General features: G+C 36.4%; 1 protein-coding gene across 1 annotated transcript in view; it reads right to left on the reverse strand.

Moving 5' to 3' along the window:
• LOC101895720 (allatostatin-A receptor) overlaps window positions 1-22,299 on the reverse strand; it is a 111,339-nt gene that overhangs the window by 46,552 nt on the left and 42,488 nt on the right. Inside the window, exon 4 of the mRNA XM_005181087.4 lies at window positions 7,137-7,255. Coding sequence (XP_005181144.3) covers window positions 7,137-7,255 — 119 coding nt within the window. The remainder of the gene's footprint in view (window positions 1-7,136; window positions 7,256-22,299) is intronic.

The raw sequence follows: 22,299 nt of genomic DNA on the forward strand, positions 1-22,299 counted from the left end.
AATTCCCTGAACGATTCCCATTCTTCCATTTTTCCATTAAATACCGGAATTTCAATCGTTGGAAGCTTAAATGGAAGAGACATTGGTTTTTTTCTCTTTCCTAGGAATTGCCATGAACCTGTCTTTTAAATTAAAAAAGAGTTCGGTTAACTCGTCGTCACCAAACTCATTAAAATATTTAAAATAAACCGCTTCGGCCTTGTTAAAATTTTCACGAATTTCTTCTCGTGGAATCTCATTTTCCAAGGCCTCATTCAAAATACCATCTAAATCACCTAAGGTGTACTGAAAATGTGACACCAGACGGGAATTAGAATTTATTTCTTTTTCCGGCGATGCTTTTTTTTCTGCATCGTTTTCTTTATTCTCCATGCCCTTACTCGAATTTGACGGCATTAGAGATAAACGCTTCGTATCAAAATTAGCAGGAAGAGCACTTGCGCCAGGAAATTGGTTCAACGTTAATGTGGAACCTCTTAAATTCCTAAATTCTTCTAACTTCCCACTAATTTCCCGATATTGTATCGCAAATTTTTCAATCACATCCTTTACTTGAGTAACGAACGAACTTGTAAAGTAATCGTTCTTACTCAATACATGGGATGGTGATTGGAGTCCCTTGTCATTTGCCTCAAACTCGGCACTAAATTCCAAGAAAGATTTACAAATTTCGTCCACTCGCTGTCCTACACTTTCTCCCCATATAGTTTTTTTTAACAAAACCTGCAACTCATTATACAATAGTGTCAAGTCACGGCCTAAAACTTGTTGTCTGTCTATTGTCTTTAAACTCTCCATTTTTTCAGCGAGTGAACTAAGCTTTCTTGGATCGCTTCCTAACAATAATAAGACAATTAACAAACAAAAATTGGACTTACCGACTTTAATCTGCTACTTTTTTTTGTGTTTATTATTATTTTTTTTGTTTATTATTATTTTTTTTATTATTTTTTTTTTATTATTATTATTTTTTTTTTTTTCGACTACTGCACTGCACTTTTTTTTCGATAATTTTTAACTTCACTACTGCACTGCACTTTTTTTTACTATTTCCGGCGCGTGTTTAAATCTAGGGGTCACCAATTTGTTAGGGGGAGAAAATTAAATAAAACCGCTCGATGTCGTTTCGTTGAATGTTCTAAGGGAACTAACTTTATTTTTTATCATATCTTTAAACTATCACTAAAACTACAAATACCAATACACTTATTTATTAGAGTACATAACAAATACTTCAACAGCCATTAGGATGCATGCTGTACCTAGACACTCTACCTTAAAGTAAATTCCCACAATGCAGTCATAAATGCTAGGGGTAATAAATGCACCCCACGTACACACAGCATGGCGGGTAATAAAACCTTTTATCCTTAAGACAACTAGTTGGGCGAGACATTTCCTTATCATCAATACAATATTTATGACTGACCCAAACAGACTACACATGTAACAAAATCATTTAAGTATTCTAGGAAGAAGACAACCGTGGCTGTTTTCTGGTGTACGTTCAGCCTATCTACAAAACTGTACAGAGTTAAAATCCTGAAAATTGATGTTAAAGTGTCTGTTGGTGTCTGGAGATGAGTGTGGACGTGGTTTTAAAATGTGTACTTTAATTGTACAAAAAGTACAAAATAGTACTAAATTGGTAATTGATACTTAATTTGGTATTTGATTGATGGAATAGAGCTGAAATTCTGAAATTTTATATAGATGTTGGTACCTCTTGTAAAGATATGGAGGTACTATTGGAAATGCGTCTTACATTTGGACGATAAGTACTAAATAGTGCTACGTTTGGTACTGAGTGAACATATAGTGCTTGAAATCCGAGATTTTTAATTACGGTCAGGTCAAAAGGTACTATATTTGGGTGAAAGGATAGGGCTGGAATTCTCAAATTCGATATTGATGTCTCTGTTGGTATCTGGAATTGAGATATCGATGTGGTTTTGGAAATGTTTAACTGTACGAAATGTACTAAATAGTACTAAATTTGGTATTGTGTGAAGAAATAGATCTAAAATCCTGTTGGTATGTGATTAAGATATGGAGGTGATATTGGAAATGTGTACTTTAATTGTTCGAAAAGTATAAAAGTATGGAATATTGTACCATAAATGTGCCAAAAAGTGCAAAATAAACAAATGTGTAGTTTGAGACATTTAGCTGAAATTCTGAAATTTCATATAAATGCCACTGCTGTTATAAAGTTTAAATAGAAGAAGGTGGTTTTGGACTATCGTACCATACAAGTAGCAAATAGTGCGAAATGCCTTTAGGTGTTGAGATAGAGCTGGAATTCTGAAATTTCATATGGAAGCCAGTCTTGGTATATGCGTGCTATGATTTTTCGAAAAGTACCAAATGGTACCAAAGATTGACTTTAAAATGGAAATTCTAAGATCTTCTGTTTCGTCTTTATGTTTACTGTCACACAGTCATTTGGAGAACCCCTTTGGGTTTTATTTTCTTTGACATTTTGATAGGTAAATCCTCCCCTACCCATCGTTTATCTGGATGAACAACACATACTTCCTTCAATATTATCCCGTCACTCATGCCTGTCGAATAATTGCCAAAACGTTTAAATTACAAAAAAATTCCCACGCACAGAAGATGACAAGTTAACAGGTTATTCTCATCGTCAAGAGGCGAAAAACTGTAAGTCTGATGTGGCAAGCAGCATGATACAGTTTTAAAACTAATTAAAATTTGCCCTGTCAAAAACATGCTTGCAAACGCATGCACACACACACACACACACACACATACATACATACACATTCCAGAAGGGCCATGGCTCAATTTTGACAGCCTTAATTTGAAGTCCTTACATGAAATAACAGCTTAGGGGTCCACACAGGTTTGACAGGTGAAATATGTGAGTGGGGTAGTGGAGGGAAGAACAATTTTCAAAGATCCGTTCGACAAAGAGAATATTTAGGTCATACTAAAAATGGACTTAGAGAAAGTGATAACTTTGAAGACCATCCAGAGATGTGCCCTAGTAAGAATGTTCAGAAGCGGAATACTGGTATATGAGATAAGAGAATAAACTAGTACCTAGCTTATATTGCAGCGAATTAGCTCTACAAAGTTACCAGAGAAGATAAGGCTACGTACAAAAAGTACCAAAATGTACTAAATAAGTATTTGCCGCAGAACTTAAATTTGGAATGTGGGTCACTGATGTAGTGTATGGTGGATGTTTTTGGAAGTTCGCACTATAAGTGTACGAAAAGTACTAAAATTTGAACATATGCTACTATTTAAAATTTGGAATTGGATTTCAGGTTGAGGAGTTAATGTATGGAGGTAGTTTTGGAAGTGTGTATAGGAAAAGCAATTTGGTACAATTTATGTTTGGAGGGGTGGATGGAGCTTAAAACATGGCGGAGTGTAGGTTTGGGATAGTTAGATAGTTTTCGAAATTTATACTTATGGGTATGAAAAGTACTAAAGTTGGTACAATATCAATCTGGATGATCCGATAGAGCTAGAATGCTGAAATTTGGAATTAAAACTGTAATTGTGCACGAAAGGTACTAAATGGTACTAAACTTGCTCGAACGGATACTGCTTGTAATATAAAATTTCCCATTAGAATCACTGTTGCTGTGTGTAGAGTTGAGATTTGAGTTAAAAAGTACTAAATGGTACATAATTTGTTTTTTTTTTTTTTTTTGGATAAGAAATTGAGTTGGTAGTCTAAAACTTGGAATTAGGTTCTCCTTTTGTGCGATTTTTTAAGATTGGCGAGAGATTTTTAAGTTCGTACTACATGTACGAAAAGTACTAAATAGTATTAACATTGGTATTTGGGAAAGGAATAGCGCTGGAAATCTGAAATTTTGATTGAGAGTCTTTGATGTTGTCTAGGAAAGACAAACTAAAGGTTTTTTTTCGCAATTTGAAAAATAAGTACTAAAATGCAGTACATTTTAGTACCATTTTATGTAAAGGGATAGTGGTGGTGGTTTTTTAAATGTAAGAACTTTCCCAAATGGCAATAAATTTTGTATTTTGTATAGAATTATGGATTTCGATACTAAGATCGGGCGAAATATATGCAATTAAGTCGTTTTTTTTTAATCAATGATCTTAGAACCAAGATTTCTTTAGACCAACTCCGTGAGGCATTTTACCTTGTTAGCTTTACTTTCATAATCTACTGGATTTTTCCCGGTAATTATTGAAAAATAGAATAGATCGATATCAAAGTGGTCGTAGGTGATTTTTCATACAATAAGAACTCAAAATACCGAACGAATCCCAATTCAGCTGTTAATTTGAACTAAAATCTTTAAAATTCCCAAAACCAGTATATACCATTATCGATCGATAACAACCTAATAACAATGGAAATTTCCAGCAGGACGGTATTATACCCTTTGAGAACCTGACTCGCTATCTCCTGCTAATTTGGTTGAGACATTAATTTAAATCTTTGGACATATTTATAATCGGGTAGATCAAATAGAGCCTTCATTCTATTAAATCTAGACCCGGTATTAAAATGGGGACAACGTTGTATAGTGCTCATACCTAAATGTGGACCTATATGGCCTTTTTTTCAATATTAATCATCCTAGAAAGTACAAAATATTGATCCATATTTAAATGCTCGTATTTGAATCATCAATTGTTGCTATTTTGACAGAGTTTTCTAAGTGGAGGCATCTCTCGCTTTTACAAAATGTGAAGTATGATTTTGTTTGGTCTTAGCGGAGTTTTCATTATCGGTATTCGGAATTTGATCAATTTCTTCCGCAAGAATATTTGAAATTGCTTCTACACCTCCTTTATTGTTCACAAAACAATTATCGAACATTTATTGGAGCAATTAAAGAATAGAAGTCAGAGCAGAGTTCGGCGGGCGGAACTTTTTTTCTACAAATATTCCTAAGATTTCTGTATGTGTGCTATATGCAATCGTAGCGCTATTTACGCAATTTTTTTATCAGAGTTCCGACAAATCCATTGAGAAATGTGGCTAAAATCATTAAAATGCCGAATATCGGTAGATACTGTTATATGGGGGCTATATGATATCGTAAATATGTATAGTATACTTCTTTGCGGGGGTAAGGTACCCGCAATGAACTGCATGTGCAGAATTTCAGACAACTCAATTAAAAAATATGGCTATAATTATTAAAATACCGAATGGAGGCTATAGCAATAGTAGACATACACGGTGAGATGAAAAAACTGCAACCAAATTGAGACTGTTCTCATTTCTAAGCCACTCGTCCGACAGTTGTTAAAATTATTCCAGTGACAGCTCATTACATTGTTTACAAGCGTACAAAAGCATTTTGATGAGAATTTTCCAGAAAAAAAGTTATTCGGGCGGGAAAACCACAAGTGGCTATCGTTAGAGCACTCCAGCATTTAAATGTGAATAAATCTTTTGTGTCTCGTACTCGTCGCTCGTTACCGTGATACTGGTAGCGTAGCCCGACGTCAAAGAAGTGGACAGCAACATCAGCAGAAATGGTTCGAAGAAGCGACTTGATCGAAACCCGCGTCGCAGTGGCCGAAAAATGGCTGGTGAGCTGAACATATCGCAATATTCCGTTCGTAAAATATTGAAGAATGAGCTCGAGGTGAAGATATTGAATTTCAAAAAAGTGCAAGAACTTACACCGCACCAGAAAGAAAATAGACTCAAAAGAGCTAAAAAGTAGCTTCGCTTGGTCGAAAGTGGTGAACTGCCGAATTTGGTATTCTCCGATGAGAAAACATTCGTTGTCCAGCAGTTTGTAAACAAACAAAATGATCGTGTTGACTTGCCAAAGAGGTCAGCTGAAAATGTGCACCTTCGATTGGCCACCAGAACTCAAGCGCCAGCCATGGTGATGGTGTGGGCCGCCATAGCAGCCGATGGGCGCTATCCGCTCGTATTAATCGACGGTGGCATCAGAATTATTGCCAAATAATATCGCGAAAATATTCTGGAGGACTCAGCACCATCGCACTCAACACCCAAGAATGGTTACAAAATGAGGTTCCTCGCTTCATTTCCAGTGCACAATGGCCACCAAAATCTCCGGATACCAATCCGTTGGGCTATTGTTTCTGGGGTATTTTGGAAAGCAAGGTTGCCACTATAGAATACCAAAATGTCGATCACCTCAAGCATGCACTTCGCTGGGAATGGGCCAAAATACCGCAGAGCAACAATCGGGCAGTGTGTGACGGTTTCATTGGCCGTTTGAAGGCCATAATTCATGCCAAAGGTGAACAATTCGAACAAATCTAAATTTATTCTAAAATTTGATGCTATTTCCGACATTTTTGCTTTCATTCAATAAAATTAAAAAAATGTAAAAATATGGCGTTTGACTTTGTTGCAGTTTTTTTATGTCACTCTGTATTTACACAATTTTTGCCGTATTCATAAGTGCCTATTAGGGATTTTACACATCGGATTCCGGACAAATCCATTGAAAAAATGTGTCTAAATCATTAAAATACCGACTATCGGGAGGTTCCGATATCGTAGATCGATATATCCTGTCTTCGAACCTAGGTATAAGAATTAAAAACTTAGGGGAAGAAATTGTATTAGAATTAGGTTATCATTATCCCAAAATCGCCGCCGACTTAGTTGAAATTGTGGCTGAAACCTTAATAATAACATAAATCGGAAGATCTACTTTCATATGAGGCTACCTTAAGAGATCTTGGTTTGAACAGACAGACGGACATTGTTAATTTTATAGTGATTTGTTTTTTATATCACAAGTTCCTTAAATTTATGGCCTACATCTTCCTACTCCTCCATATTCTCTTCTCCTTATTAAAGATCTCTTTAATACCTTTCCCAATTCTATCCAAAATAAACTCGCCACTGCTATCAAAACACCAAAGTCTTACCCTTAGTTCTATTTTCTCAACTAATTACAATTAGTGTTTCTAATCGTGTTTGTGACGGTGCGTGTGCAACGCATCAGGGTCACAGTTCACCAATGGCAGCGGTAGTGGCAGTGGCAGATTGGGAGTGTAAAATTTCTTGTTGATGTGTTACGTGTGGCCGTGGTTATTTATCTTTCTCGGCTAGGCCACGACGACGTCGAGGACGCCTAGTATGACAGCCAATGTGAATGAAGATAAAACAGGACACTTACCGTGACTCAGCCGAGGGTTTGCAGCCGGGCGCACTTTTCCATAGACGTGCCAACATGCCCATGTACAGGAAACATATTAACGTCAGTGGGGCCACGTACGATGACAGGAAGAATGAAAGCTGCAAAGATAAAAACACAAAAAAGGAGAATAGATGATAAGACAGGCAGCCAAGAGAAGAGAAGGGCAAACGGGGAGGTGTTTGTGTGTGTGGGAGTTGTGGAATAAATGCCGCAACAACATGAAAATGAATGGAAGACGATGATGAAATGAAACCCAACCAAATACAATAAACACGCACTTGTTGCTCACTGACAAAATAAGAAACAGAAAGTGTTAAAAATACTCCCTCACCCTGATAATGCAAGGATGTGGGTAGTTTCCCCAGCAAACTAAATTATAAGAGTTCGTTTTAAAATTGGCCAGAAAAAAAGTTGCGGAGGTGGGCACGATTACACTTTTATTCGTAGGCAATATGGAGCTCTTAATGAGATCGCTGAACGAAGAATAGGATGGAAATCTGAAATATTCGCTCGATTCAGAAACCAAACATACAACAAATCTTTACAACATTTAATAGTTTTTCAAAGTGTCTGGCAATTCAAAATGACCTCAAAATGTCCTTTTTATACTTGAGATACAATTCCATAATATTTCTAATTTGGCTACCTAAAATTATGGCTATTTGTTATATTGCTGTAGACTATATACCTTAAATGATTTTAAGATATATTAATTTTTTCATTTTCAAAAATGTGTTAGAAAAGCGTAACCCCTCTTTTTAAGTTACTTTGCGTTGCAGACTTTCTAACGCCGATTTACGTGTGGAACAATTTTTAGCTCTACTTTTATAATCTGTAATCTTTTTTTTGTGTCCGCAAAATCCAGTTTAAAATTTTAAATTTGTTCCAATGGTTCGTGTTAGGTCTTTTTATACCCTCCACCATACTATGGAGGGTATATTAACTTATATATTCTTGATCAGCGTAAAATTCTAAGTCGACTTAGCGATGTCCGTCCGTCTGTTGTAATCACCCTATCTTTCGAACGAATTGAGATAGAAGGCTAAAATTAAGGCAGGTTAAGTTCGTAAATGGGCCATGTAGGTCCACGTTTTCATATAGCCCCCATATAACGGCACCTCCCGATATTCGATGTTTTGATGATTCTAACCACATTCAAATTTGGTATTTGAAGTTCGAAATGGATACTTCAGCTTATGGCAGAAAATTGTCTGTGCAGGTCCACGTCTTCGTATAAGCCCCATATGTCAGTACCTCCCAATATTCGGTATTTTGTTGATTTTAGCATCATTATTCACCGGAGTAGTTTCAAATTAGGTATTTAGAGTTCGTAATGGGAATTACAGGCTGTGACAGAAAATTGTCTTTTCAGGTCCACGTCTTCATATAGCCCCCATATAACGGTACCTCCCGATATTCGGTGTTTTGATGATTTTAGCGACATTATTCAGCGGAATTGTTTCAAATTTGGTATTTGAGGTTCGAAATAAATATTACAGCCTATGGCAAACAATTTTCTGTACAGGTCCACGTCTTCGTATAGCCCCCATAGAACGGTATCTCCCAATATTCGGTATTTTGATGATTTTAGCGTCATTATTCACCGGAGTAGTTTCAAATTATGTATTTAGAGTTCGTAATGGGAACTACAGTCTGTGACAGAAAATTGTCTGTGCAGGTCCACGTCTTCGTATAGCCCCATATAACGGTACCTCCAATTATTCGGTATTTTGATGATTTTAGCGACATTATTCAGCGGAACTGTTTCAAATTTGGTATTTGAAGATCGTATTGGATACTTCAGCCTATGACAGAAAACTGTCTATGCAGGTCCAGGTTTTCGTATAGGCCCCATATATCAGTACCTCCCAATATTCGGTATTTTGATGATTTTAGTGTCTTTATTCACCGGAATAGTTTGAGATGTCGTATTTGAATTTCGTAATGGATGCTCCAGCCTGTAACAGAAAATTGTCTATGCAGGTCCAGGTCTTCGTATAGATCCGATATAACGGTGCCTCCCTATATACGATATTTTGATGATTTTAGCTACATTACTCACCGTTCATTTCAAGTTTCGAATTTGAATATGGTAACGGCTTATGACAAACCAGTACCATTCAGTACAAATAGTAAACATTTCCAAAACAACTTCCACATCTTAATTCCAGATACAAACAGAGACCTCAATATCAAATTTTGGGATTCCATCTCTATCCTTTCACCCATTACCAAATTTAGTACAAATTTGGTAAGCGTATGCAAAACCAGCTATTTTTCTCAACCACGGACACCAACAGTGGCATCCATTTTGAATTTCAGCTCCATCCCTTCATCCAATACACAATTTAGTACCGTTTAGTACTTCTCGTACAATTATAGTACAAATTTCCAATATCACATCTTTATTCCAGATACCACGACCTTAATATGAAATTTGAGGTTACTACCCCTATTCCTTCACCCAATACCAAATTTAGTTCCATTTAGTACTTTTCGTACAAATATAGGGCGCATTTCTAAGCCATCGCTAAATCTCAAACACAGACACTACCAGCAATCCAAATAGCAAAATTCAGAATTTTATCTCTATTTCTCCATCCAATACAAAATATAGTACCATTCCGTACTTAACGTAAAATAATATTACACATTTCCGAAACCATTTCCATATGTCCAGACTACATATGAACAGCGGCCTGAATACCAAATATAAGATTTTAAGCACTTTCTGTTCACCCAGAGCCAAATTGTACCATATATAGTCCAAAACCTCCACGTCTTAATTCTAGATATCAAAAGATACGTCAACACCACATTTGGAGATTCAACCTCTATCCCTTCACCCAATACCAAATTTAGTTTCGTACAAATATACGATGCAATTTTAAATCAACGACAAACCTCAAACACATATACTATCAGTAATCTAAATAACAAATTTTAGAATTTTATCTTTATCTCTTCAGGTAATACCAAATATAGTACAATTTAGTACTTTTCGTATAATTAATGTACACATTCCGAAACCACCTCCATACGTCGAGGAAAACACATAAACAGCCACCCTTTTAACAAATTTCAGTTTCAATTACTATTTTTTTACCCAATACCAAATTGTACCAAATATAGTACTATTTAGTACTTTTCGTACAATTATAGTACAAATTTCAAAAACCACCTCTACATCTTAATTCCAGATATCAACAGAGACTTAAACAATATAATTTTGAGATTCAACCTCTATCCCTTCACCCAATACCAATTTAGTACAATTTCGTACTTTTCGTACAAATATAAGAAGAATTTTCAAACCACCGCCCAATCTCAAGCACATCTACCATCAGTAATCTAAATATGAAATTTCAGAATTTTTATCTCTATCCCTCCACGCAATACGAAATATAGTACAATTTAGTACTTTTCGTATAATTATAGTACACATCTGTGTTAAAATACCTTCATATGTCCGGGGTACACATGAACAGCGATCCTAAAACCAAATTTCACTTTTCAATCACTTTCTGTTCGCCCAATGTCAAAATGTACCAAATATAGTAATATTTAGTACTTTTTGTGCACTTGTAGTACATATTTCTAAAACCAACTCTTTTACACAAACCTACCACCAACAGATACTCTCACACAAGAAAAAATGTCACTTAACTTAAATTTCAAATTTAACCTAACTCTTCCAAATTTAGTACCATTTAGTACAGTTTCCACACTTAGTACACATTTGCAAAACCACTTTCATATATCAAATTTATTTTCTAACCTTGATTCTCAGACCAAGTTTCAAGTTTTTAGCTCCATACGTTCACTTAATTCCAAATGGTACCATTGTAGAAGTTTAGTACCATTTTAGAACATTTCTTAACTTTAAAGTTCGAATTTCCGAAAACCCTTTCGTACACCTATCCTACACTCCATTAGTGCCTTGCATTCCAAATTGTCACTACTTTTTAATACGAGTTTCTAAAAACATAGCCTTATCACTCTCTTACGTACCCAGCCTGACCCTCGTGCAAAATTTCAAAATTCTAGCCTTAGCCGTTATCTATGGGGGTTGATTTTGGGTCAATTATTTCACTACTTTTAAATAAAGTTTTCCATTTTCATAAAAACAACGTTTGTTTATTAGTGGAGAACGATGGTAATGTTTACCAAGGGGTAAGGCAGGGAATGCCTAGGTTTCGGAAAGAGCCACCAATCCTCATCAGTTCCCTTGTTTTTTTGTCTGGGATATTCTCCCCAAAAGTTATTTTTCTCAGGATTTCTCAGAAGACAATTACTGTATTTCGTAAATAACGTAGAAAGGATTTTGAGTGAATTTTGGTCCTTAATATTTTGAAAATAAAGAATTTCTGCCTACCCCGATCTAACACCTTTTCTACGAACTCTTGCATTTTTCTTTGCTGGGTTGGTCGTCTGCTTTGGTTCGGTAATGGTATGAATATTTATAAGTAGTACTAAATGTAAATAAGCAAATATGTACTTGTCTACGAGCATCCGTGTCATTGTGTTTGTGTTGGCGTTTAAGTGTGAACAGATGATACCCTGTGTATATGTAATTTTGTAACTGTGTGTGTGTTTGTGTGTTTTGTTTGTTTGCATGAACTACAGCGCATAACTAAATTAATACAGTCACTGCGAAAAGTATGCGACTGTGTGGCATTCATGCCTCGAAATTAATTACATGACTGACAATGACAGATGGACAACAGCGAAGTGTGGACAACAGCGCGTAGTCATGCTGTGTGCGACTTCGTGGTGATGAATGATTTCAACGTCGGTTATTTAAAGGAGACATTTATCAACCAACTACTATGGCCGAAAGTAGTAATAAGTTGCGACAAAACTGCTGTTGGATTAGCATTTTTAAATAGCTTTATTTTATGTTGGAATGGGAAAATGGAAATAAATGTTTGTGTTAATTAAAGTGGCCTTAGAGAGGTTAAAGGCTATAAAATTTATTTCCCTATTTTAAGGGGAGGGTACTTTTATTAACATCGATTAGATGGTACTGAAAACTGGCGGGTATGAGTGTTAAGACAGAGTTATGTAGGATGTAGAGCCTTGGTCAATGAAATGACGGTGGATACATTTACAGAAGCAAATGGCTGAATGAGTCTTACAGACCAAAAAACAAATCATACAACTTATCAAGTTCAAGCGAAAAATTTTGGTAGAAAATCCATAATAATATTGACATATTAAAAGCCAAATAAACGAACTATATACTACACATACAGTGTGAGATGAAAAAAACTGCAACCAACTTCAGACTGCTGTCACTTCTAAGCCACTCGTCCGATAGCTGTTAAAATGATTCCAGTGACAACTCATTATATTGTTTACAAGCGTACAAAAGCATTTTGGTGAGAATTTTCCAGAAAAAAGTAATTCGTGATGGAACTCAAGCGTGATAGTGTGGCCGGAAAACCACAAGTGGCTATCGTTAGAGCACTCCGGCATTTAAATGTGAATAAATCTTTTGTATCTCGTACCATCGCTCGTTACCTTGATACTGGTAGCGTAGCCCGACGTCAAGGAAGTGGACGGATGAAAACATCAACATCAGCAGAAATGGTTCGAAAAGTAAAGAAGCCACTTGATCGAAATCCGCGTCGCAGTGGCCGAAAAATGCCTTGTGAGTCGAACATATCACAATATTCCATTCGGTAAAACAATTGAAAAATAAGCTCGGTATAATAAGCCATTGATATTCCAAAAAGTGCAAGAACTTACACCGAAAAAAAAATAGACTCAAAAGAGCTCAAGAGTTGCTTCGCTTGGCCGAAAGTGGTGAACTGCCGAAGAAAACATTCGTTCTCCAGTAGATTGTAAACAAACAAAATGATCGTGTTTACTTGCCAAAGAGGTCAGCTGAAAATGTACACCTTCGGTTGCCACCAGAACTCAGGTGCCCGCCATGGTGATGGTGTGGGCCGCCATAACAGCCGGTTGTCGCTCTTCGCTCGTACTAATCGACCGTGGCATCAGAATAAATGCCGAATATTATCGCGAAAATATTCTGGAGGGTGTATTAATGCCTTGGGCACGCAAACATTATGGCCACAGACCTTAGACATTCCAACAGGACCCAGCACCATCGCACTCAGCACGCGCCACCCAAGAATAGTTACAAAATGATGTTCCTCGCTTCATTTCCAGCGCACTATGGCCACAAAAATATCCGGATACCAATCCGTTGGACTATTGTGTCTGGAGTATTTTGGAAAGCAAAGTTGGCACTAAAAAATTTTAAAGTATCTATCACCTCAAGCAAGAGCTTTGCCGGGAATGGGCTAAAATATCGCTGAGCAACATTCGGGCAGCGTGTGACGGTTTCATTGGCCGTTTGAAGGCCATAATCTAAACGTGTTCTAAAGTTTGATGCTATTTCCGACATCCATTACGAACTTCAAATGCCAAATTTTAAAAATTTCCGGTGAAAAATGTCGCCAAAATCATCAAAGTACCGAATATCTGGAGGTACCGTCATACATAGGCTGCAGTATCCATTACGAACTTCAAATACCAAAGTTTGCACTAAAAATTTTAAAGTGTCAATTACCTCAAGCAAGAGCTTTGCCGGCAATGGGCCAAAATACCGCAGAGCAACATACGGGCAGCGTGTGACTGTTTTCATTGGCCGTTTGAAAGCCATAATTCGTGCCAAAGGTGGCCAATTCGAACAAATCTAAATTTATTCTAAAAGTTGATGCTATTTCCGACATCCATTACAAACTTCAAATGCCAAATTTTAAAAATTTCCGGTGAAAAATGTCGCTATAATCATCAAAGTACCGAATATCTGGAGGTACCGTCATACATAGGCTGTAGAATCCATTATGAACTTCAAATACCAAAGTTTGCACTAAAAATTTTAAAGTGTCAATCACCTCAAGCAAGAGCTTTGCCGGGAGTAGGCCAAAATACCGCAGAGCAACATACGGGCAGCGTGTGACTGTTTTCATTGGCCGTTTGAAGGCCATAATTCGTGCCAAAGGTGGACAATTCGATCAAATCTAAACTTATTCTAAAATTTGATGCTATTTTCGACATCCATTACGAACTTCAAATGCCAAATTTTAAAAGTTTTCGGTGAAAAATGTCGCTAAAATCATCAAAGTACCGAACGTATGGAGGTACCGTCATACATAGGCTGTAGTATCCATTACGAACTTCAAATACCAAATTTGAAACAATTCCTGTGAATAATGTCGCTAAAATTATCAAAAAAAAAAAAAAAAAACGAATATCGGAAGGTACCACTTTATATGGGGGCTATACGAAAACGTGGACCAGCACGGAGAATTTTCTGTCTTAGGCTGTAGTATCCATTACGAATTTCAAATACCAAATTTAAAACATTTTCGGTGAAAAATGTCGCTCAAATCATCAAAATACGGAGTATCGGAAGGTGCCGTTACATGGGGCCTATACGCAAACGTGGATCTGCACAGACAATTTTCTGCCTTAAGCTGCAGTATACATTACGAACTTCAAATACCAAATTTGAAATAATTCTGGTGAATAACGTCACTTAAATCATCAAAATGCCGAATATCGGGTGGTGGCGTTATATGGGGGCTATACGAAAATGCCCAGACAATTTTCTGTCTTAGGCTGTAGTATTCATTACGAACTTCAAATGCCAAATTTGACACATTTCCCATGAAAAAATGTCTCTAAAATTACCAAAATACCGAAAATAGGGAGGCTTCAATATTTGGGGGCTATACCAAAACGTGGCCCATTTTCAGTACCAAAAGTCCTGCAGACATAGTATACATTTGAGTAAAATTATATCAACCTACTTCATTTCGTTCGGAAGCTAGAGTGACGTACAGACGGACGGACATCGCTAAGTCGACATGGAATTTTATGCGGATCAAGAATATATATACTTTGTGGGGTCTAAAATGTATAATTCGAGGTGTTCCAAACGGAATGAAAAATCTCATATACCCTCCATACTCTAGTGGAGGGTATAAAATTGTTCGAGTTTGGTGTGGAGTTTGTGGTGTGTGGAGTTTGGTTGATTTTTTTCAGGTAATACCAACCGTGCCTTTAGGTTTTGGTTAATAATCCTATGCTGAGGGTAGACTTATATTTTTGAAATTGTTTTATTTAAAAAGTATACAGAGTTGCCCACATTCGACGGACCCATCTGGCAACGCCATAACTTTTGACAGAGATGTCACATCGCTTAATGACATACCGCGTTTGAAGCATCAGTCCAAGCAGATTTTTACCATGAACCAATACACGCCATGCGAGCGCTCTGAAATAGTTGAAATTTACATTCAACAGAAGAAGTCAATTGTGAAAACTCAACGTGCTTTTAAAACCTTAAAAAAATGTGAGAAGTGCGCCTTCTAAGAACACCATTAAGCGTTTATACGAAAAATTTTCGACTGGTAAGGCTCTTTCTAATCCGAAGAGGCCATATAAAAGTCGACCAAGGCGATCGTGCGAGAATATCGCTGCCGTCCGAGCCAGTGTTGAGAGGTCCCCAAGAACATCCCAAAAACGTCGTTCTCAGCAGTTGGGCATGGCTCGGTCCACTTTACAACGGATTATTCACATTTATTAGCATTTTTCCAGTACAAAATTCAGTTGGCGCAAAGAATGTTGCCTGCGGACAAGCCTCGTCGATTGGAATGGGTCATGGGTCCGTCGAATATGGGCAACCCTGTACCATTTATTGGACCCTGTTTAATTTCGCCTTTAAATAATATCCTGGCGTAGCAAAAAGGGTCATCACTTATAATATGTATAACAACTCAGCATAAGGCTACAATCTGGATGCGGAAAAAATGGTTATCCAACGCAAAAAGTTACGGGAAAAAGTAATAAATTATGACCACACTGTGGTCTGGTGTTGTGGTAGCTTTGTTCAGTTGCTTGGTATTGTTTTAAAAACAAATTTCCTGTATCCTGCTTAAATGGATACAAAAAAGTTACTCCTTTACATAAGAGACCACCAGGTGGCAAGGTGGCAGGATATGTGTATGCTCGGTTATATTTTACCCAACTGACCTGGTGACAGAGTAGCAGATATTCAAATTAATATTCATGGCTTGATTCATGGATGACACACACACCCACATACACAGAATGGATGGTGGCAGTGAGTGGTGGATGAGAGACAATTTGTTTGTGTCCTAGTGTCTGACGGTGGCGCGGTCACACGAAAAGCCACAGGACATCATTGACAAATAGTTGGTCATATTGTTGTTTGCTTTCAGCGATAAAATGGCGATAAAAGTCAATAAAAAGTAATAAAATTACACCGGATATGAGTTAAGGGGCGGCAACGGAGGAAGGTAACAACAATTAATGAATAGCCAGAGACAGAGGAACAAACAAGAAGTGTTTTCCATTCTCTATTTTTTTGATGTTGAATAAAAATGGCGTTTGCCTTAAGACTTTAATTTGAATGAATGAAATCAATGAACCCAGGTCCTCAGGGTTGGCATAGAAAACAAAAACACAAATTATTGGCAGTGGAGGGCGGCCGTTGTGAAATGGCGGCCAAAAATCACAAAACAAATAATTATTTGCTTATTTTATGGACTTTTCATGGCCATAAACTTTTGTTATTGAAAGACATTGCCAAGGAGGACACCGTAAAAGAATAAAAACCTCATAAAATGCAAATGTTTTGCAGGCGGGATGCGGAGTGCCATAAAAACAGCTTTCAAAGCACAGGACAGGACAAAAAGTCAAGTCAAACAACATTTGAAAGTTAAATTGCCAAATGAATTGAAAATATCTGGCCACGGAATCAGTGAAGCATACGGTCGACATTGTCAGGGTACTGGCGGCGGATATGGCCTATGTAAGTAAACAAAATGAGAGAGAAAAAATCACAAAAACACACTCAAATGAACACTTTGAAGGGGAATATGACAATGTCAGCAGCTATCACCAGTCAGTCAGTCGTAGCCATTGACATGCGAAAAAATTACTTTGAACTTGGGCAATCAACTGCCAGCAGAAAAAAAATCCAATGGTCTGGAAGAATCAAATTCTCTTGTTGAGAGTGACACAAAGAAACAAATTTTCTGTGGGTGGACCGGAAATTGTACAGGATATAAAAATCGCCTTACCACCCCCCCAACGCCCTCCATAACAAAATCGACAATAAATAATAGACCAAAAATAGTTATCGAAATACAAGCCATGTTTGCAATCCCAGAAGACGAAAAATAAACCAACAACTTGAAAATTACAACTTGACCAGATCCGGTGTTTGGGGGGGAGGATTGCGGGGGGAAATGAATGCCGGTTGTCCAGCAAAGGATATTGGTGTGGTTAGGAGGAAATTGCTTTCCGTTTGATTTCATATTTTGTAAATATTGATGATTGTCGGACAGCAGTGGGAGGCTAATGTAAAGGAATTTTTTGTTGTTCTTGCCGTTGTTGTTTGGGCTGATTGTAACATGTTTGGAGAACATGTTGTGGACAGCAAGAAAAAAAAAGAACATTTGTTAAGAACAACTCATGTAACGCTTGTTCATTACAGAAAAGTTTTAAAACATTTTAAAAAGTAATTTTCTTGTGTGGGGTTGAGAATTTGGGAAGTGGGGTAATAGATGTTTATACCTCCAGTTTTTTCCTCTCTGGGAAAATACATTATTTAGAAAGACCAAATATTTTTATTTTGAAAAAAAAAAAAATGTTTTTGAAAAATTTCGGTCGGTGTTTAAACAGATGTATACCCTCAGAATTTGACACTTTGTTTATGAATACCCTAATTGGAGTAAGGGCCATAAAGCTAGAACCTATCCATATTTACACTAGATCTAATTTTAGTAGAAACATTTCATCATTCTACCATCGAAGGATGCTGCCGAATAATTTAGAATTTTATGATAAATATGTTCATTAAAATAGCTGACCGTTTATGGAGAAGGTACCAGAAGGGGTTGACTGACAAATCACATAATTATTCGATATAATTTTTTTTTCCAAATGGGATTTGCGAAATTTGAAGAGAATTGAAACCTGTTCCCATATTATATGACATTTATTGCTACCTAACATTGTGTGCTATTTATGGGGGAAGAGTTTACAAAAAAAAAAAAAAAAAAAAAAAAAAAAAAACAAGTAAGCAAAGGCTACAGCCGTGCGGGGCCAACCATGTGATACCCTACAACACTATAATATGTTAGAAGCCTCCTTATGTCCATATCCATTTTGGAAGATTTCGCTTTTGAAATTATGTCACAGAGCACTGCCTAGATATTACTATTAGTATTTTGACCAGGGACACTTACCAAATATTTATGCACTCCGTCGTGCTGTTACTTGTTGAGGCCATGGTTAATGGTCATCCAAAATGCTAGAATTATTCCCCGTTCGTAACTCTCTTCTCACGCGTGTCGATTGGCTTCAATTGTGTGAAAATTGTCATTTGAGCCGCTAAATATTTTGGATTCATCTCCAAAATCAAGAGACCCCTCTGTATCTCCAAAGTTAGACTCATCTTTGTGATTTGCTTGTCGACGATATTTGGCTATATTCGTCAACGAAATCAGCATAAAAAGTCAGGATATCGTCTGTAAGTAATGCTGCCAATTTTTCAACCAATAATAGTGGTCCATTCTATCCTTAACTCTAACTTCATGCAAGATTTCGTGTCCTCTGGTTTTTATTTGTGACCTTTATAATTGCTGCAAAATCAGGGACATTTTTAGTTTTTGGTTCATTTTAATTCCTAATATATTGCGGACATCTTTGAAAACAATAGGCCTAGCCCTTTCTGAGCCTAACCCCACCCTAATGGAAATTTTCATTAGGATCGGACGATAATTGCAATTTGTATATAATAACGCCAACCTATGTTGTAAGTAAAACTGAAAAATTCGCATGCGATAAAAAATTAAAAAAAAAAATCACAAAATACTACAAAATCTATGTTAACATCATTATTGGCATCTTCTTTTTAGACTATATATATCCGATATATTTACTATCGGCATCTACGTAACGGTCAGATCTGACCTGTTCGTCTATTTGTGATTTCGCCGGGATTAAAAATATTCGCGCTTTAATCTATTTCACCCTCTAAATATTATCCGATGACCATCAAAATTGGAAGACTTCTGCCCAGCCCTCAGCTCTAGCTCAATGCTAACTTGCGCGTCGATTGGTCTATAATTGCGTCCTGTAGAGCATCTGCAAAATTAGGAAATTTTTCAGTTTTTGGTCCATTTCAACGATATACGATCATCTTCAAAAGCAAAAGGGTCCTAGCCCCACCTCCATTCTAAATTTCGTGAAGATTGGACCATAATTGCGATCTCTAGAGTGGTTACAAATTAACATGGACAGACGGACGGACGGACATATATAGCTAGATCGACTCAGTTCGGCGAGATAGGAAGATCCATATATACTTTCCTATGTGGGAAACCCATAATTTTTGGCCCAATGACAACACCCCCAACACATAGTGTTGTAGGGTATAATTATATACAAAGGGTTTTCGAGTTGGTATTTTGTGACAGACTAACAACCTCATTATGGAGTACAACCAACCTCAAAGAGCATTCTTTTTATTTACTAAGAACGAGTTGATATCAGAGCAATCAGGATTTTCATGCTCTTAACATTTACCTTATATTCCACTCTCTCCTTTCCATGAAATTGTGTTAAACCAAATATTTGACGTCTTGAACAACACAGGACTCTTGGCGTAGACCTTATTTTACCTTCCACTTGGCCCATTACAAGTTTTCAAGTCACATGGTCTCGATGGCCAATTGTGATCATATTTTTTGATAAATAACATGCCTCCCCTCACTGTAAATTTGCTCCTGTAGCACATAGCACTGATTTGTAGATTATTATAAATATTGTCAATATCAATGGCAACTGCAACTGCGACAATGAAAAATCATTAATTAGGCTGTGCGACAATATTATTTTTTTAATAGGTGCAGGAAAATCCCGGAAGATTATGAAAGTAATGTTAAAAATAAAATCGGCATTTTCAAAGTAAATATCGCAAATTTATTTAAAAAAGTTGGAAAGTTCCCCTCTTCAACTTTTTTAGAAATTTTGTGATTTGTAAATATTACTTGCAGATTTAGCGTTTTAGCCATACAGTGTCTTCGGCATATAGTGGGTCGAAATGGCCCATTTTTTAAACTACTGATTCTTGAAGTAATCCAAGGTCCTCTATATTTTTCAAAGGTCAATATTAATTGTTGCGATATATATCTCAAAATATTGGATCCCCTTTGTGTATAGTCAAGGCTATAAAAAGGCCTTAATAAGTTTGGGCTAAGAAACCAAAACTCTTTTACTGTTTAAATGTATAAAAATCCAAGCGAAATTTGTTCTAGAAATTTAGAATTCCATTGATTTTGAATTTTTCAAAAAAAAAAAAAAAAAAAAAAAAAAAAAAACAGTCTTAAAGTCGGACGGGGCCGACTTTATGGTACCCTACACCACATTTCTAATTTAGTAGAGCTCCACATAACAATTGAAAGTTTTTATGAGAGAATTCAATCATACACTCTATGACTATAATTATAATTTACAGTTCAAAAGACTAAATATGCCGAAGTATTTGTACCTTTTAAATTCGGATTTGTATTGCCCATTTGATATGGGAGCTATATCCAAATCCGAACCGATCTCGATAAAATTTAGCAAAGGTATTTCTGAGCTGCATTTCATACATTTCCCTGAATATCGTTGTAACGGAATGCATGCTACGGCTGTGGGTAACAAATATAACAAATCGGATGAACAATATATATGAAAGCTATGGCTATATCAGAACCGATCTTCACCAAATTTGACATACTAGACTCAATTCGGTCGTAAGTGTCAAATTTCATCCAATTTGGGCAAATATTAGACGTTTGGTGCACAATCAAAGGTAAATCGGACGATGTTCTATATGGAAGCTATATCCAAATCCGAACCGTTCTCGATAAAATTTTGCAAAGGTATTTCTGAGCTGTATTTGATAAAATTTTCCAAATATTTGACTAAAATAACAAATCGGATGAACAATATATATGGGAGCTATAGCTATATCTGAACCGATTTCAATCAAAATTGGCATACTTATTTTCAGGCCTAATTTGGTTGGTTGGTTCTAAATGTTGACCCCTTGGTAGGGAAACTACCAGAAAGATTGGACAGATACATTCCATCATCTTGTGCTAGAAGGAATAATGGGATGTGTTAAATATGAGGAGATCCGGTTCTCTTCATAATTACACATTTTAAAATCGTTGTTGGCTATTCAAAATGGTGATCCTTTGTGGGGGAGGTAATAGAAGGAATTGTTCGATCTCTATCATTTTTATAACAGACCTTGTGTAAATGGAAATATTAAGATGTGTCAAGTCTGAACGGAATCGAATGCTAATTTCGTGTTTTTATGAGTTTCATGGGTATTCAAAGATAAATGTGACCCTAGGTCTCTTGGATCAAATCCTTTTGAGTATATCTGGAGTAGATCTAGGGTTGTTTATACGTCCGTCTTCATTAACTCTCGGAGGAAGTATCCGATTTGATCCAAGCTTGGTACATCGTAATATTTTTGTCAAACTTACCATCTGGTGCATGCCACCAAACGCTCAAAATTTTGAATAACTAAACTTATTTAGCTCTCTTAAAATGTGAAATAGGATTCTTCAACTTTGTCCAAAATTTGAAAATCCTAATGTTTTTATCAGTCCTACCTCATTCCCAGGACCCGTGGAGAGGTCAAAATTTTGAACTCTTATAAAATATGAAATAAGACTCCAATTATCTTCAAATTTGGCAAATTTACTGACACAAGACCTAATGTGAAAATGGGATATATCGGGCAAATCCATTTGGAACATCCCCCCTCAGAAGGTTAAATTTTTGTATAATCAAAACGCTAATAAAATGCGAAATGAGTATCCGATTCTTTTTAAACTTCACACATTCCAATATTTCTACTAATCGGCCAACTTCTTCTCCTTAAAAATAATAACACAAATCAAAATATATTTAAATAAAAAAACATTGGCTGAGGGTATACATCTGCCGACAAAACCGATTGATACTTTTTTTTTTTTTAAAATTTCCAACAATATTCTGACTGGAATAGCAGTTTTTAATATTTGTAAGA

The sequence above is a fragment of the Musca domestica genome, unplaced genomic scaffold, assembly GCF_030504385.1.
Source record: "Musca domestica strain aabys unplaced genomic scaffold, Musca_domestica.polishedcontigs.V.1.1 2, whole genome shotgun sequence".
Taxonomy (NCBI): Eukaryota; Metazoa; Arthropoda; class Insecta; order Diptera; family Muscidae; genus Musca; species Musca domestica.